The 19,082-nt window shown below is 45.5% G+C and overlaps 1 protein-coding gene across 3 annotated transcripts in view; it reads left to right on the forward strand.

Annotated features, from left to right (window-relative positions):
• The window catches only part of ERICH6B (glutamate rich 6B), a 353,852-nt gene that overhangs the window by 176,275 nt on the left and 158,495 nt on the right, over positions 1 to 19,082 (forward strand). For all 3 annotated transcript variants that reach the window (XM_029602897.1, XM_029602896.1, XM_029602895.1), the window contains one exon: positions 5,415 to 6,178. In XM_029602897.1, the coding sequence (XP_029458757.1) occupies positions 5,415 to 6,178 (764 nt within the window). The remainder of the gene's footprint in view (positions 1 to 5,414; positions 6,179 to 19,082) is intronic.

Raw genomic sequence — 19,082 nt, forward strand, 5'->3', positions numbered from 1 at the left:
AAAGAAGCTTAAGCGCCTTAACCTTTGTGCTGCTTGCCATATTCGGGTATCTCAGCCTGGCATCCCCTCTAACTTGTGTCAGCACTGTTTGGAGGCTTAGGGAGAATTGTCTTCAACTGATTTTGCTAAGCCCGGTCCTTCCAAGCATGATGCGGGAATGGAAAAAGAGCTGTCAGAGGTTTTGCCTGAATATGGGGCACCCCTAATTGGTTTGTCAGTGAGGGAAGGTAGATCAGTGGGCACAGGACCGATGCCTCCTGGTTTTGGCATGGACTCCTCTGCCTTGGGTGGAATTTTTTCAAGGGCTTCAGTCCTTTCTTTAGGCGCAGTTGACGGCCCCAGCCAATTTTAACAGATCAGGATCGCAGGCTGTGGACTGCTGTGCATCTGGTGCTGCAGGTAACGCCAATAGGGATCCACAGCAGGTCTAGATACGGATGATGAAGCTGATCCTTACTCCCTGGAGGATGGGGAAATTCCTCCGGGTCTGGAACTGAATAGAATTATGTTGAGTTTCTTTCATAGAGATGAGTTACTGGCGCTGATTTCCCAGACATTGAAGATGCTGGGGATACCAGGGACTGATTCCATGTCTGAGCCAATGAAAGATCCCATTTTGATTTCTTTATGTAATACCTCATGTTTCTTCCCTATTAATGAGACTATTCAAGAATTGATTGATCTTGAATGGAGCGCCCTAGAAGCTAATTTTAAAGGGAGATGAGCCTTGGAAGGGCTGTAACACCTGGATCCAGCTATGAGAAAGCAATTGCACCTTCCGAAAGTCAAATGATCGACTATCCCCATGGGATGGGGAGCGGCATTGAAGAATGCATAAGATAGAAGAATTGAGGCCATCCTTAAGCAAGCCTTTGAAGCAATGGCAATGAATTTTCAGATAGCTTCTTGTTGCTTCCTGGTGGCTCACTCTTGTTTACTTCTCTCTCAGGAAGTCGATAAATCTGGTGTGAATTCCAGGATAGTGATGGAATCGGCAGCTGCCTTTTTGGCAGATAAGGGCTGCCAGGTGTCAGCTATGGCAGATAAGCTATGGCAGGATAAGGGCAGCCAGGTGTCAGCTATGGCTCAAGAATTGGTCAGCCGATACAATTTCAAAGTCTAATTTTATGAAATTGCCCTTTAAAGGATCTCTTTTATTTGGGAGTGAGCTGCAAAAAAAATGGCCAATAAGTGGGGCGAGTCCAAGGTTCCTCGGGTACCAGAGGATAAGAAGCAGATGCCGCGCTCCTTTAGCATGAGAAGTCATACTAGGGGTTTCAGAGGCTTTCAACCTTAAAGAGGAGCGGCTTCTCAGAGGACTCGTCCTTTGGTAGGTCTTAGTCCTTCGACCCAGGTAGCCCAAAAGGGGCACAGGCTGAAGTAGTGGTGCCCCCTAACCTCTCAATGAAGGTGTGCTAGCCCACCTTCTGGAACAGGAGATAGGGGGTTCACCTATCTCTTTTTTCTTTTTTTAACCGGAGGTGGGTCGAGATCACGTCAGACCAGTGGGTTCTGGAAGTGATAAGAGATGGCTATGCTCTGGAGTTCTTCAGTGTCCCTCAGTACATTTTCATGGTGTTTCCCTGCAACTCTCTGCAGGAGAGTCAAACACTGGAGTGTTGGTGTAGTTCCAGTGCCAATGTCATAAGAAAATATGGGCCAATATTCCATTTATTTCATTGTGCCCAAGAAGGAGGGCTCATCCTAGATCTCAAAGGTGTCAACCATAATTTGCGGATGACTCATTTTCTCATGGAAACTTTATGCTCAGTGATAGTGGCAGTACAGTTAGGGGAGTTTCTGAAGTCTTTGGATTAGTCAGAGGCGTACCTTCATTTTCCCATCCATCTGGAGCATCAACGATTTCTGCGTTTCGCTGTTTTGGGTCAACATTATCAGTTTCAGGCGCTGTCTTTTGGGTTGGCCACCACGCCCAGAACCTTATCCAAGGTTATGGTGGTGGTTGCGACAATGTTGAGGAAGGATAGCATTCTGGTTTACCCGTACTTAGACAATTGGCTGATTGCATGAGCCTTCAGGACTCATGCAAGGTGATCTCCTTGCTACAGGAACTAGGTTGGGTGATGAACCTGGCCAAGAGCAACTATGGCCATCCCAGACACTGGAGTATCTCAGTTTTCGGTTCGACACAAAGCAAGGCAGGGTGTTCCTGCTGAGGGGGCCGCATTTAGAAGCTGATTGCACAGGTGCGACTATTGACAGAAAAAATATGCTTGATGATGTGATCTATGTACATAGAAACATAGAAATGACAGCAGAAGAAGACCAAACGGCCCATCCAGTCTGCCCAGCAAGTTTCACACATTTTTTCTCATACTTATCTGTTTCTCTTAGCTCTTTGGTTCTATTTCCCTTCCACCCCCGCCATTAATGTAGAGAGCAGTGATGGAGCTGCATCCGAGTGAAATATCAAGCTTGATTAGTTAGGGGTAGTAACCGCCGCAATAAGCAAGCTACACCCATGCTTATTTGTTTTACCCAGACTATGTTATTCAGCCCTTATTGGTTGTTTTTCTTCTCCCCTGCCGTTGAAGCAGGGAGCTATGCTGGATATGCGTGAAGTATCAGTTTTTCTTCTCCCCTGCCGTTGAAGCAGAGAGCTATGCTGGATATGCGTGAAGTATCAGTTTTACTTCTCCCCTGCCGTTGAAGCAGAGAGCTATGCTGGATATGCGTGAAGTATCAGTTTTTCTTCTCCCCTGCCGTTGAAGCAGAGAGCTATTCTGGATATGCGTGAAGTATCAGTTTTTCTTCTCCCCTGCCGTTGAAGCAGAGAGCTATGCTGGATATGCATTGAAAGTGAAGTATCAGGCTTATTTGGTTTGGGGTATCAGGCTTATTTGGTTATTTGGTACAGGTGCTCAGGTTGATGGTGGCCACTCAAGAAGTGATTCCATAGGCAAAGGCGCATATGCACCCTCTTCAGTACACTTTGCTGGCTTTTTGGTGTCCACAGTCTCAAGAATATTCGATACAACTTCACCTACCGGTGGAGATCAGCATACATTTGCAGTGGTGGTTGCAAGCAGCCCATTTAAGGAAGAGGATTTCCCACGATCACCGGACTGGCTAGTACTCATGATGCATGGGAGCTTCCAGAGGCGCTGGAGTACAGAAGAGTCTCTCTGGAGTATCAATCAGCTGGAAACCCATCCGTCTGGTTGACATGCTTACAATTCATCGGCCAATTGCACGATTGAGTGGTCCAGATAATGTCGGATAATGCGACGACAATGGCTTACATCAATCACCAGGGAGAAACCAAGAGCCAGAGATGTCACAGGAAATAGCCCAACTAATGGAATGGGCTGAAGTGCATCTTCAGGAGATCTCAATCTCACACATTGCAGGAAAAGACAATGTAAGAGCCAACTTTCTCAGCAAACAGGAGAATGGGAATTGTCAAATGAGGTGTTCCAGTTCATAGTGGAACTTTGGAGCCTCCCGTTTCTAGACCTGCTGGCAACATCTCACAATGGGAAGGTTCCTCGCTTCTTCAGTCACAGAAGAGATCAAAAGTCCTTGGGCATCGATGCCCTTGTGCAGGAGTGGCCAAAGGACAATCTCCTGAATGCCTTTCCCCCGTGGCCCATGTTAGGCAGATGATTCGGAGGATCGACAGTCACACGGAGATGGTGCATCTGGTAGCACCAGATTGGCTCAGGAGGTCGCGGTATGCAGATTTGCGAAAGGCTCCTGGTGGACTTTCCTATCCAGTTATCGATTCACGGGGATCTACTAGGGAAGGAGCGTATTCTTCATGAAGATCCAACTTGATTTTGTCTTACGGCATGGAACTTGAGACAGCTCTGTTGCTGAAGCATGGATATTCCACTGCAGTGATTGCCACCTTGCTACAAGCGAGAAAGTTCTCCACTTCCTTAGCCTACATGTGGGATTGGCGAGTGTTTGAGGATTGGTGTGAGGATGAAGGGGGTTCCTCCTCATTCGGTTAAGATCCTGCTCATTTTGGAATTTTTGCAGGATGGACTGAGTAAAGGATTGGCTCTTAATTCATTGAAAGTACAGGTAGTAGCTCTTGCCTGTTTCTGAGGTCAATTGGATGGTGGACCGTTGTCGGCTCATCCAGATTTGGCTCATTTCTTAAAAGAAGTGAAGCATCTTCGTCCTCCCTTGCAGTTGCCAGTGCCCTTGTGGAGTCTTAATCTGGTTTTGGATTTTCTAGTGGGTCCTACATTTCGACCGCTGCATAGCCTTTCTTTGAGATCACTTACCTTGAAAACGGTGTTTCTTGTGGCAGTATGTTGTGCGTGTAGATTCTCCAAATTGCAGACCTTGTCTTGCCAGGAACCTTTTCTAATAGTGACTCCAGGGTTGATACCGTTTCGTACTTTTCCATCTCTTTTGCCAAAGGTGGTCTCGGATTTTCTCATGAATCAATCAATTTCCCTGCCAACTCTGGAAGGGGAGAGAGATGCGGGTAGACTGTTATTCTCTTGGGCTGCAAGAAGATAGACCTGCTGTTTATACTCCATGGTGGGAGTACATAGGGTGTGCCGGTGTTGCGGGCTACAATAGCCCACTGGGTTAAGGAGGTAGTCACAGCCGCAAATGTGGATGCTGAGCAGCTGTTGCCTAGTCAGGTTAAGGCTCATTACACTAAGGCTCAGGCAGTGTCATGAGCAGAAATTAGATTGCTGTCTCCCATTGAAATTTGCCGAGCTGCAACGTGGTCCTACTTACATACCTTTTCCAGGCATTACCACCTAGATGTGCAGGCCTGGGAGGATGCAGCCTTCGCACATGTGGTATTGATCGGACTGCGGGCAACCTCCTGCCCTGTTCGGGAATAGCTTTGGTACATCCCACTGGGGTGGATCCACCTACCTGAATGCTAAGAAAGGAGAAATGACTACTTACCTAATAATTTCCTTTTCTTTAATGAAGATAGGTGGCTCCACCTGGATGGTTGTGCTATTGTCCTCCTGCATGGCTGATGTTCCAGGGATTACTGGTAAGTGTCAGTCCAGTCCCTAGACTAGTGTTATTACACTCCTTGTCTGAGCTCAGTGGTTTCCTGTTAGCTGAGTGCTGGAGTGGTTGTCTGTTAATAATCAAGTTTGCTTGGTTTGTCCACAGTTGGCTTTTGGAGAGAATATTGGCAGGCTGATGTCAGTGCAGGGGTATATATATCGTGAAGTCAGCTTTGCTCCATCTTCACCTGCTGGTAGAGGTGCATAACCCACCTGTGTAGAGCCACCTATATTCATTAAAGAAAAGGAAATCATCAGATAAACAGTAATTTCTCCTTATATCTTGCAATAATGTACCAATGCTGTTTTCTTCAAGAGTATTATAAGAAGACAGAGAGTTAAAAATTAAGAAAGCACTTTATTCTTACTAATTATTTATAAATATTGCATTCTTTGTAGCTGTTTTGTTGCTGTAAGCCTCAGGATATGAGTCAGCCTGAGCAATTGGAACCCCACTCTGAAGATGGATTAGCAGAGGACAAACAGCTTCACAAACAAGCTCAGTCTTCCATTTCTGAGCTAGAGACAAATCAAAAAAGGTCCCGGGTTCTTGAAAAGAGTGAGAGTGCAGACCACGAGGATGATAGTTCCTCTGCTAGCATTGAAATAGCAAACGGAATTGATAAACAAGCAAAGTCTCCTACTCCTAAATTAAAGAAACCTAAGAGAGCTGCAAAGAAGGCACAGAAAAGCATAATCCAGAAGGGGACAGACCAAGCAGCCAAGAAGAAGACTGAATCTACTGCTAAGGATATAATGACGGATGATGTCAGTAAGAGAGCTCGGAAGATCTCTGCAACTGAGGATCTCAGTGAGGAAACAGACAAACAATCACATTTTCCCTTTGCTAACTTAAAGAAGTTCAAGAGATCTCTAATGAAGTTGCAAGAGAATCATGTGCTTCAGGACGTGCATGAGCTGGAGATCTCGGAATCCTTTTCCAGTTCTGGAACAGTGCAGGAGAGCAATCATCAGCTGAATTCTCGCTTTCTTAAACAAAAGAGATCTCTGAAGAGGCTGCAGAGTGCATACCAGGAGGTAAAGTTAGATACAGCAAGAGATCACGACTCATCCAGCTCCAGTGGTGAAGGGATAGAGGACAGCAACAAGGAAGATCCTTCTCTCGTTTCGGATGAAAGGAAACGTAGCAGGCCTCATAAAAGGTATGTCTTCCAGAAGACTTTTTTAAAATTTACTTTCTTTGTGTTCTTTACATAGCAGAAACAAATTATCAACAAAAAAAACAAATATCAGAGCTTGGTCTGGTGGCATGACTCAACCCGAAAAATTCTTTGAACCCTCTATGAATACCCTAAGAACACCACAAAGAATTCTCTAAAGAATTATGCAATTCAACTTCAACTCCTTGGCAGTCCAAAACTCTGCCTTCTCAGGCAATGTATATTATATCTCTTGTTATTAACCCCATATATTTATGAATACCCTAAGAATAACCTAAGAATACCACAAAGAATTCTCTAAAGAATTATGCAATTCAACTTCAACTCCTTAGCAGTCCAAAACTCTGCCTACTTAGGCAATGTATATTATATCTCTTGTTATTAACCCCATATATTTATTTCCAAGTTATTTATACCTGTTCTTTGTAAGACATTTACTTGTCACTGTTATTGTTCAAAATGTAAACCGAATTGATCAGTAATTCTGTTACTGGAAAGTCGGTATAGAAAAGTTCTAAATAAATAAATAAATAAATGACTCAGTGGAATTATGTATGCGGAAGGTCCCGGGCTCAATATCCGAGAAGGGTCTTCCGCTCCCAAGATTGGCTGGGGCCAGGGATGTTGCAGAGACAGCATTCACAGCCCCTGCTAGGGAGTAAGGGGAGTCATGGGTGATATCCAGTGGCTAGATTCAGAGCCTTTGACTGCAAGGTTCCAGAAGAAGCTCTGATGCATGGCCCTTTGCCCTGGACTGTTTATGTAATGACCAGGACTAGGCATGTTGGGGTAGGAGAAATAAAAAATAGGGGGGAAATCTCTGAGTGGTTGTAAATGAAGACTCATGGCCCCAGGTCCCAGCCCTAATTCCAATTTAAGATGGAAGTCTAATGGAGCAGGAAGAAACTGTCAGGTCAAAAGAAAATGTTTCTGTTGAAATGCATTGAAATCATATGGATATGAAGAGCTATTTTATACATCATTTTGAGGTGAAAATACATTTCTACTATAAAGATATCTCCTATATACAGTATTTTTGGGGCCAATAAGGGGTGCTACTTTTCTATTGGGTCCAGTCAGAGAGTATGGGGCACAGTTACCTGGAAAGTGATGAGAAAACTACTGAGGAGTAGGAGTAGGCAAATATAGTCTTCATTCTCTTTAGTCCCCAGTGTTATGGAGGGGAACGCTAGGAGAGCGATCCCAAATTGAGGGGAATGTGTGCCCTTGGGCCTCGGCACGACCCCAGACGAATCCAAGACAGCACCGATGGTTGGCGAGGCGTTTCCCAGCATGGGAGAAGACAAAGTCTGACCCTCTGCCGGACCTGCATGCTTCTGGAAGCCAACAACATTATATTGGAATTTGAACAGTCCTCCGACCATTCCCAGCCCTTTCAGACCTGCCGCTGAGTATCGGCAAGAAGCAGGAGGCCGGACTGAGGATGAGGGCAGACGGAGGCCTTGTGACACAGGAGACTCAAGACAAGACGAGAAGACACTGGAAGTGGATGAGGATCTTGGAAGACTCTCGACGAGATGAGGAACTTGGAAGACTCTTGGATGAGACGAGAAGCTGGGAAGGTTAAACATTGGCACTGTCTCTCAGAGCGCCCTACACAGTCCACTTGCGGGACTGGTCACGGACCACCCTGTCCTACTGCGTGCCCTACACAACCTGAAGAGGCTGGTCACGGACCATGCGGAGAGCGGGACAAACTCAGGAAGGGAATCCAGCTGAGACGAAACTCCAATGATGAAGCCGGTGTCATCCGGAGAGCCACAGGAGCTGGAAGGTCAAGAGAACTAGGAAACACAGGAAGGGCTCCAGCTGAGACAAGACTCCAATGACGAAGCGAGATGTCATCTGGAGAACCACAGGAACTGGCGGATCCAGGAGAATTTGAAAACACAGGAAGAGAATCCACCTGAGACGAGACTCCAATGACGAAGCAAGGTGTCTTCCGGAGAACCACAGGAGCTGGCAGATCCAGGAAAACTTGAAAACACAGGAAATGGAACAACAGGAAACCTGGAACATCAGGAAGTGAAACATCAGGAAGCCTGGACTAGAAACCTCGAAACATGAAGACATGGAACATCAGGAAGTCACAGGAGACACTGGAAGCACGACGAGCCATGGAGCTCCAACGAAGAACGAAGACCTGAAGGAGCGCTGGAAGACGAGACTTCCAGAGACAAGTAACTCCAATACACGGCAAAGCTGAAATGCAAGAGAAGCCCTTTTATAGGGCTGACACAGGAAGCAGTCCTTAGGTGGGGCCCAGGGCATATCCGGCCGTGGGCCCTTTAAATCTGGTAAGGAGGCGCGGCCGCGCGTCTAGAGCAGGAAACAGGAAGTAGCACCAAGGTCAGCGGCCATGCTGCTGCGAAGCAGAGCAGGGAAAGCTGGGCCTCAGGCAGGCTCCGATAATAGCGGGAGCGACCAGGCCGCTGAAGACTGACCGAAGAGCGGCTCCAGCCGTGAGAAAGCTCAAGGACTGTGGCCTCTGGGCCACGAGGAAGCACGGCCTGGCAGCAGCGCTTCGGGGGGGGGGGGGGCCCCGGTTGAGGAGATGATTCCTCAGCGGCTCTCCTGCCGCAAGAGGAGTCCCGGGGTGGCACTAAGCCGCAACGGTGCAGCAGTGGAGGAAAGGCCCTGACTGCCGCGGAACGCGGCTTTGATGTCGACAGCCTCTGCTGCCCAAGAAACAAGCAGCGCAGCAAGGTAAGAGGCCTGCTCACGGGGGAACTCCGCGGGCAGGATTCATAACAGTACCCCCTCCTCAATCCTCATATCAACAGCTAGAGGGAACAAGGTATCAGTCTATACCGAACAGAGGAATTCAAGGGTCCAAAAAACGGAAGCTGGTAATTCCGGGGACTGAAATGAAACACCAGCACGAAACTGCAGAAACACAAGAAGAGACAAACCATAAGAAGCCACACAAGAAGGACATGAAAGGCAAAAAAGCCACACAAAAAGCAAAACAGCACAAACGAGCAAAAAGACAAAAAACAGCCAAACAAGCAAAAGGACAAAAAACAGCACATAAAAGCCAAAAAGACAAACAGCACAAAAGGCAAAAATTCAAAAAGGGCAAAAACAGCAAAACAGCACAAACGAGCAAAAAGAGTAAAACAGCACAAAAAGACAAAAACAGCACAAACAAGCAAAAAGAGGAAAATGGCACAAACAAGCAAAACAACAAACGGCACAGAGGAGCATCAAGCAAACAAAACAGCAAGACAGCACAAAAGAGGAAAACAGCACAAACAATCGACATGCAAACAAAACAGCACAAACAAGCAAACCAACAAATGGCACAGAGGAGCAACAAGCAAACAAAACAGCAAGACAGCACAAACGAGACAGAAAAGCAGCACAAAAACATAAGAAACGTCAGGAAAGATCTGGGAGGGACCCAGGGTGGGAATAACCGGAACCAGCAAACCAGATGGGGTACAGGCACCTCCTGCAGGTTGTAAAACCCCAAGCTGGAAAAAAGTTGAAAAATGTCTGGAAGCAGAAGCCTCCTGCAGGTCGTAGAATCCAGACAGCTGGCGCCTCCAGCAGGTCGTGAGAAAAATCCTGATAAAAAAAAATGTTTTGGGTTCAAATACAAGTCCAGGAACAAACTCGAGAAGAAGACTCTGAAGCAGAACTCCAGCAACAAGGCAAGTCCATCATAGGAACATGTTCACCGGACACATGGCCTTGCATTCTGTTATGGAGGGGAACGCTAGAAGAGCGATCCCAACTTGAGAGGAATGTGTGTCCTTGGGCCTCGGCATGACCCCAGACGAATCCAAGACAGCACCGAGGGTTGGCGAGGCGTGTCCCAGCATGGGAGAAGACAAAATCTGACCCTCTGCCGGACCTGCATGCTTCTGGAAGCCAACAACATTTTGTTGGAATTTGAACAGTCCTCTGACCGTTCTCAGCCCTTTCGGACCTGCCGCTGAGTATCGGCAAGAAGCAGGAGGCCGGACTGAGGATGAGGGCAGACGGAGGCCTTGTGACACAGGAGACTCAAGACAAGACGAAAAGACACTGGAAATGGATGAGGATCTTGGAAGACTCTCGACAAGACGAGGAACTTGGAAGACTCTTGGACGAGACGAGAAGCTGGGAAGGTTAGACATTGGCACTGTCTCTCAGGGTGCCCTACATAGTCCACCCACGGGACTGGTCGTGGACCACCCTGTCCCACTGCGCGCCCTACACAACCTGAAGAGGCTGGTCACGGACCATGCGGAGAGCGGGACAAGCGCAGGAAGGGAATCCAGCTGAGACTAAACTTCAATGACGAAGCCGGTGTCATCTGGAGAACCGGAAGGTCAAGAGGACTAGGAAACACAGGAAGAGATCCAGCTGAGACGAGACTCCAATGACGAAGCAAGGTGTCATCCGGAGAACCACAAGAGCTGGCGGATCCAGGAGAAGTTGAAAACACAGAAAGAGAATCCAGCTGAGACGAGACTCCAATGACGAAGCGAAGTGTCATTTGGAGAACCACAGGAGCTGGTGGATCCAGGAGAACTCAAAAAGCACAGGAAATGGAACATCAGGAAACCTGGAACATCAGGAAGCGAAACATCAGGAAGCCTGGACTAGGAACCTCGAAACATGAAGAAATGAAACATCAGGAAGTCACAGGAGACACTGGAAGCATGATGAGACATGGAGCTCCAACGAAGAACGAAGACCTGACGGAGCGCTGGAAGACGAGATTTCCAAAGACAAGTAACTCCAATACAAGGCAAAGCTGAAATGCAGGAGAAGCCCTTTTATGGGGCTGACACAGGAAGCAGTCCTTAGGTGGGGCCCAGGGCATATCTGCCTTGGGCCCTTTAAATCTGGTAAGGAGGCGCAGCCGCGCACCTACAGCAGGAAACAGGAAGTAGCACCAAGGTCAGCGGCCATGCTGCCGCGAAGCAGAGCAGGGAAAGCTGGGCCTCAAGGCAGGCCCCGATAATAGCGGCGGCGACCAGGCCGCTGAAGACGGACCAAAGAGCGGCTCCAGCCGCGAGAAAGCTTGAGGACTGCGGCCTCTGGGCCGCGAGGAAGCAGGGCCTGGCAGTAGCCTTCAGGGGGGGGGGGGGGCCAGGACGAGGAGATGATTCGTCGGCAGCTCTCCTGCCGCAAGAGGAGTCCCGGGGCGGCATTAAGCCGCGATGGTGCAGCAGTGGAGGAAAGGCCCTGACTGCCGCAGAAGATGGCTTTGATGTCGACGGCCTCTGCTGCCCAAGAAACAAGCAGCGCAGCAAGGTAAGAGGCCTGCTCGCGGGGGAACTCCGCGGGCAGGATTCATAACACCCAGATTATGGAGGAAATGATCTTTAAAATAAAAAAATGCTTTTGTGTCCCAATAGTCCTAAGATAGCTGTCCAAAATGTCTCAAAATGGCTGAGTTTCTGGTCCACTCTGTTGGAATACTGCTTTAACTGAGGTAGTAATACTGTCCGCCAACTGAAAAATGACCCTTGTTATAGATCTACTTTATGTTTAACTCTTTTCATTGAAAGACTGAAGCATGAGAACAACATAGTACATATATGTTTCAGTATACATACCATGCCTGATACAAATTTTGACTATACTTTCATTTTCCCTCAACAGAAAACAAGACTTCTAGAATCCCATCTCCCTTAGGGTACTAACCAAAGTGCTCTGCCTCTTGTGGCTCTTCGCATCTTACTGTGAACAAGAGATCCCTATTTCATGTTATTTAACAATCATTAAATACCAAACCTCATGCCCTATGAGTTGATTTTCCCCCACCACATATTATCCATCAACATTAAATGATGTCATTGTGTCATCAACAGCAGATCCATGGACCTCCAACACAGATTTTTTTGATAGCAAGAAGGCCTTCCTTAACCACCTCTCTTTATTTTTGTTACAAAGAGGAATGGACAGCATATCAAATATGAATACTTCTGATATTGTGTAGATCGTCTGATCACCAGCTCCACATGTCACAGAACCTCAGCTTGGCCCTGGACTCTCTCTCTCTTTGTCTTTGCCCTATGGGACCATTGCCTAAGTCCTGCCATCCCCTGGAACCCAAGGGCTCAACCTGGGGGAACAGGGCTGGTACAGGTGAAGCACCAGCTCTGTGCTAGTCCAAGGCATGTCCACCATCTCTTGGAATGGGCCTAGTGGGTTCACCTACCAGGCTGTGCCCACCACACCACAGCACAAGAGTCCACTTCCCTTACTCAAAACCTAATACAAACTTTTTCAGGTACATTTGAAGCAGAAGGCCTGTGAGGGAATCAGTTGGATCATTAGATGGTCAAGGGGTAAAAGGAGCATTTAGGGAAGACAAGGCCACAGCAGAGAGACAATTAATTCTTTGCTTCAGTCTTTTCTGAGGAAGATTTAAGGGAGATATCCATGTTGGAAATGATATTTATATAGGTGACGATTCAAAGTAATTGAAACAAATCCCATTGAACCTGAAAGATATAATAAGACAAATTGGCAAATTAAAGAGTAGAAAATTACCTGGACCATATGGTATGCATCCCAGAGTGTTGAGAGAACTGAAAAATGGAATTGCAGATTTACTATTAGTAATTTATCATCTGTATCTTTATTTATTTATTTATTTAGTGATTCTTATATACCGCGGCAAGTAAAAATATACATCACCTCGGTTTACAGTAAACAATAAATTAGCAACAGGCTTTACACACAACAGGCTTTACAGGAAGTAGACAGATGACAGCAACAGGCTTAACATAAATAACGGAACTCCGGAGTGCCTAATATAACTCCTTTAACTATAAAGAACAAATGCATATTCTAATTCAATAACAAAGCTGGAGAGATAAAAAGCAATTAACTTGCTACAGGCCTATTCCATTATTTAAAGTCAAGTCACAAATATTTCAAATAGTGATAGCAGGCGTGACGGGAGAACAGAGAAATTAGCAGAATGAAGTAAACATAGGGGAAAGAACAGGAACAGGTAGCTGGTGAAAAGTAAACAGGAAAACGGAATTTCAGATTAATCGATGATCATTGCGTGAAAGCTTGTTCAAACAACCAGGTTTTGAGGTTTTGTTTGAAAGTTTTATGGCAGGATTCGAGACGCAAGTCCATGGGCATTTTGTTCCAGATGTTGATACCAGCTATGGAGAAAGTACGGTCTCTTGTGGTCACGTGTTTGATGTGTTTAAGAGGCGTAGAGGCAAGTTTAGCTTGGTGGATATTTCTTATTGGTCTATTAGATGTACGGAATATAAACTGATCGGAGAACCATTGCATCTCTTGGTTATGTATTGATTTATGAATGAGGGAGAGTACTTTAAATGTAATCCTGTAAGCTACAGGAAGCCAGTGCAGGAACATGAGAGCTGGAGTGATGTGTTCGTGTCGGCGAGTATTGGTGAGTAAGCGAGCAGCAGAGTTTTGTAGCATCTGCAATGGTTGAATTGTGTTTTTCGGGAGACCTAGTAGTAAGGCGTTACAGTAGTCTATTTTCGGCAGTATTGTGGCTTGTAACACAGTCCGGAAGTCTTGTGGGTGTAAGAGAGGTTTAATTCTTTTTAGCGTATGTAGCTTGAAGAAGCCATTTTTTATTGTGGTCGAGATGAAATTCTTTAAGGAAAAATGATTATCAATCATTACGCCAAGGCTGCGGACTTGCTGCAAATGGGGATGGTCTGATGTTGAGATAGGTGTGGTGTTAGCAGCAATGTTCTTGTGTGGAGTGATGATGAGGAGTTCTGTCTTGGTAGTGTTTATTGCAAGACAGATTTCTGTGAGTAGGTTTTTTATTTCAGCAAGGGCCGAATCCCAAGTTTTCAGAGCATTAGCGAGAGAATCAAAGATGGGGATGAGGATCTGTACATCGTCGGCGTATATGAAATGACGGAGATCCAGTTTCACCAGCAGTCGACAAAGAGGAGATAGATAAACGTTGAATAGAGTTGATGATAGCGAGGAACCTTGCGGGACACCTTGTGATAGATTTCTGAGTTTTGACGTTTGGTGTCCCATCTTGACACTGTATGTTCTGTCTTTCAGGAAAGATTGGATCCAGCATAAGGCAGTGCCAGTGATGCCAATTTGTGAGAGGAGAGAAAGAAGGGTATTGTGGTTGACAGTGTCAAACGCAGAAGAAATATCAAGTAGCGCCAGTAAATAAGAATGACCAGAATCTAGGATTTTTAGAATAGAGTCTGAGAGGGACACAAGCAGAGTTTCAGTGCTATGGTTCTTATGGAAACCATATTGTGAAGGGAAGAGTAATCAATTTTCGTCTAGAAAGTCTGTGAGTTGTTTGTTAATGACTTTCTCTAAGATTTTAGACAATAACGGGAGGTTCGAGACTGGCCGATAGTTGGAAGGTTCAGAGGGATCCAAGTCAGATTTTTTGAGTGTGGGCTTTATTATTGCATGTTTGAGTTGCGTAGGAAAAACACCATCCGTTATGGATTTGTTGATGATGTTAGAAATAGAAGGGGCAATCCTAGTAGGAATGGCAAGGAGTGTTTTTGTTGGCATAATATCAATGGGGTGCAAGGCAGGTTTGATTTTTTTTAGAATTGCTTCAATTTCTGATGCGGTTGAGGTTTCGAAATTTGAGAGCGTGGGTGATGAGCTCATGGTGCTTGTGGGCAATAAGGATACCGGCTGAGAAGGAGATGTAAAGCGAGCCATTATATTAGCGATCTTGTCGTGGAAATAGGAGGCTAGTTTCTCACATTTATTTTTATCCTCATTGTCAGTGTTGTTGTTTATTGGGGGTGAAATTATGTTGGATACATATTGGAAGAGGGCACGCGGATTGAACTGGTATTGATGAATTTTTGCTGTGTAGAAGTTTTTTTTGGCTTCATCAGTTGTCTTACGATACTTGTGGAGTAGGGATTTGTATTTTTGTAGATGTGTTGAGTCTTGGTTTCTACGCCACCTCTTTTCCAGTTTACGGAGTTCGCGTTTCATATTTCTAAGGTCCGTGGTGTACCATGGTTTTTTATCTTTCTTATCTGAGCTGATCTCTTTTGTTAGTAGCGGGCAGAGTCGATTTGCAATGCAGCTGGTGAGTTGATGCCAAGTGGTACAGGCCGAGTTGGCATCAGTGAGATCTAATTTCTGAAGATCTTCTGTGAGCGCCTCAATGTCTTCCATTTGGCATTTTTTTCTGAATTCTATAATTCTTTTTTTAGGGAGTGTCGCATGGTGATTACTGTTGAATGTGCAGTGAGTGTCTACTCGGTAGTGGTCTTTAGAATCATCTATGAAACGTAAAGATTGGAGAGTTGCCAGTGTTATGCCAGTTTTTGAAAAAGGCTCCAGGTGTGATTCAGGAAACTACAGACCAGTGAGCCTGACTTCAGTGTTGAATAAAACGGTAGAAAATATCATAAAGAACAAAATTACTGAACATATAGGTAGTCATAATTTAATGGGACAAAGCCAGCATGGATTTAGCCAAGGGAAGTCTTGCTTCACCAATCTGATATATTTTTTGAAGGTATAAAAAAAACATGTGGATAAAGGTGAGGCAGTTGATATAGTGTATCTGAATTTTCAGAAAGCATTTCAAAGTCCCACATGAGAGGCTTCTGAGGAAATGAAAAAGTCATGGGATAGGAGGAGGCAATGTCCTGTTGTGGATTGAGAACTGGTTAAAAGATAGAAAACAGAGAATAAGGCAAAATGGTCAGTTTTTTTCAATGGAAAAACAAGAATAGAATAGTACACCAGGGATCTGTTCTGGGACCACTGCTTTTTAAAATAAATATGAATGACCTGAAATGGAAATGAGTGAGGTGATCAAATATTCAGAAGACACAACATTATTCAAAGTTGTTAAATCACAAGAAGATTGTGAGAAATTGCAAGAGGTCACAAATGGCAGATGATATTTAATGTGGACAAGTGCGAAGTGATGCACTTAGGGAAGAACAATTTAAATTATAGCTAGACAATGAAAAGTTCTACATTAAGAATCACCACTCAAGAAAAGGATCTAGGTGTCATCATGGGTAATATGTTGAAATCCTCTGCACAGTGTGCAGCAGCAGCCAAGAAAGCAAATAGAATCCTAAGAATTATTAGGAAAGGAATGGAGAATAAAACAGAGAATATCATAATGCCGAAGCAGAAAGCCTCTGAGGGAGTCAGTTGGACCGTTAGATGATCGAAGGGTTAAAGGGGCACTTAGAGAAGATAAGGCCATCGTGGAAAGATTAAATGATTTCTTTGCTTCAGTGTTTACTGAAGAGGATGTTAGGGAGGTACCCGTTCTGGAGAAGGTTTTCATGGGTAATGATTCAGATGAACTGAACCTAATCACGGTGAACCTAGAAGATGTGGTAGGCCTGATTGACAAACTGAAGAGTAGTAAATCACCTGGACCGGATGGTATACACCCCAGAGTTCTGAAGGAACTAAAAAATGAAATTTCAGACCTATTAGTAAAGGTTTGTAACCTATCATTAAAATCATCCATTGTACCTGAAGACTGAAGAATAGCTAATGTAACCCCAATATTTAAAAAGGGCTCCAGGGGCAATCCGGGAAACTACAGACCAGTTAGCCTGACATCAGTGCCAGGAAAAATAGTGGAAAGTGTTCTAAACATCAAAATCACAGAACATATAGAAAGACATGGTTTAATGGAACAAGGTCAGCATGGCTTTACCCAAGGCAAGTCTTGCCTCACAAATCTGCTTCACTTTTTTGAAGGAGTTAATAAACATGTGGATAAAGGTGAACCGGTAGATGTAGTGTACTTGGATTTTCAGAAGGCATTTGAAAAAGTTCCTCATGAGAGGCTTCTAGGAAAAGTAAAAAGTCATGGGATAGGTGGCGATGTTCTTTCGTGGATTACAAACTGGCTAAAAGACAGAAACAGAGAATAGGATTAATTGGACAATTTTCTCAGTGGAAGGGAGTGGGCAGTGGAGTGCCTCAGGGATCTGTATTGGGACCCTTACTTTTCAATCTACTAGATAAATGAAGCTTGACCGACATGCCGCAAATGCGCAGTAGGGAGCAGCTCTACTGTGCATGCGCAGGCGGGAGAGCATGTCGGTCAGAGCGTAGCTAATATGGCGCTGGGAGGAGAAGGAGCAGCGGTGATATCGGGCGTAGCAGCGGCGGTATGGGAGTATCGGGAGGGCCGAGCGGCTGCGGCAGAGCGGCGGCGGCGATATCGGGAGGAAATGCAGCGGCAGGAAGGAGCAGTTGAAGTGCGCACCAGGGAGGGATCCCCTGAGACCTCCCGTCTCCGTGAGCGGGCCGCGCTGAAAAGCACAAGAGGGAGAGAGAAGGGGGTGTGGATGAGCTGGGAGGGGATTGAGAGAGGGAGGGGATTGAGAGAGGGAGGGGAAGAGAGTGAGGGATGGGATTGAGAGAGGGTGGGGAGTGACTGAGGGAAGGGGAGGGAGAATGAGGGAGGAGGTGAGAGTGAGGGAGTGGGAGGGAGAATGAGGGGGGAGGTGAGAGTGAGTGGGAGGGAGAATGAGGGGGGAGGGAGAATGAGGGGGGAGGTGAGTGAGTGGGAGGGAGAATGAGGGGGGAGGTGAGAGTTAGGGGAGGAAGAATGAGGGGGGGCAGGGGAGGGAAGGGGGGGTGAGTGGCTGTGTTGAATGATCGAGGGGAAGGGGGAGTGAGGGAAAAGAAGTGTAGACAGGTGCAGTGTCCGAAAACGGACCGAACAAAATTTTAAATGTAGCCCGTTGTTACAGGCTTAACAGCTAGTATATTTATAAATGATCTGGAAAGAAATACGACAAGTGAGATAATCAAATTTGCAGATGATATAAAATTGTTCAGAGTAGTTAAATCACAAGCAGATTGTGATAAATTGCAGGAAGACCTTGTGAGACTGGAAAATTGGGCATCGAACTGGCAGATGAAATTTAATGTGGATAAGTGCAAGCTGATGCATAAGAACATAAGAACATGCCATGCTGGGTCAGACCAAGGGTCCACCAAGCCCAGCATCCTGTTTCCAACAGAGGCCAAAACCAGGCCACAAGAACCTGGCAATTACCCAAACACTAAGAAGATCCCATGCTACTGATGCAATTAATAGCAGTGGCTATTCCCTAAGTAAAATTGATTAATAGCCATTAATGGACTTCTCCTCCAAGAACGTATCCAAAACTTTTTTGAACCCAGCTACACTAACTGCACTAATCACATCCTCTGGCAACAAATTCCAGAGCTTTATTGTGCGTTGAGTGAAAAAGAATTTTCTCCGATTAGTCTTAAATGTGCTACTTGCTAACTTCATGGAATGCCCCCTAGTCCTTCTATTATTCGAAAGTGAAAATAACCGAGTCACATCTACTCGTTCAAGACCTCTCATGATCTTAAAGACCTCTATCATATCCCCCCTCAGCCGTCTCTTCTCCAAGCTGAACAGCCCTAACCTCTTCAGCCTTTCCTCATAGGGAAGCTGTTCCATCCCTTTTATCATTTTGGTTGCCCTTCTCTGTACCTTCTCCATCGCAACTATATCTTTTTTGAGATGCGGCGACCAGAATTGTACACAGTATTCAAGGTGTGGTCTCACCATAGAGCGATATAGAGGCATTATGACATTTTCCGTTCTATTAACCATTCCCTTCCTAATAATTCCTAACATTCTATTTGCTTTTTTGACTGCTGCAGCACACTGAGCTGACGATTTTAAAGTATTATCCACTATGATGCCTAGATCTCCATATAGGGAAAAATAACCCATGCTATAGTTACACAATGTTAGGTTCCATATTAGGTGCTACCACCCAAGAAAGAGATCTAGGCATCATAGTGGATAACACATTGAAATTGTTGGTTCAGTGTGCTGCGACAGTCAAAAAAGCAAACAGAATGTTGGGAATTATTAGGAAGGGAATGGTGAATAAAA

Source organism: Rhinatrema bivittatum, chromosome 5, assembly GCF_901001135.1.
Source record: "Rhinatrema bivittatum chromosome 5, aRhiBiv1.1, whole genome shotgun sequence".
Taxonomy (NCBI): Eukaryota; Metazoa; Chordata; class Amphibia; order Gymnophiona; family Rhinatrematidae; genus Rhinatrema; species Rhinatrema bivittatum.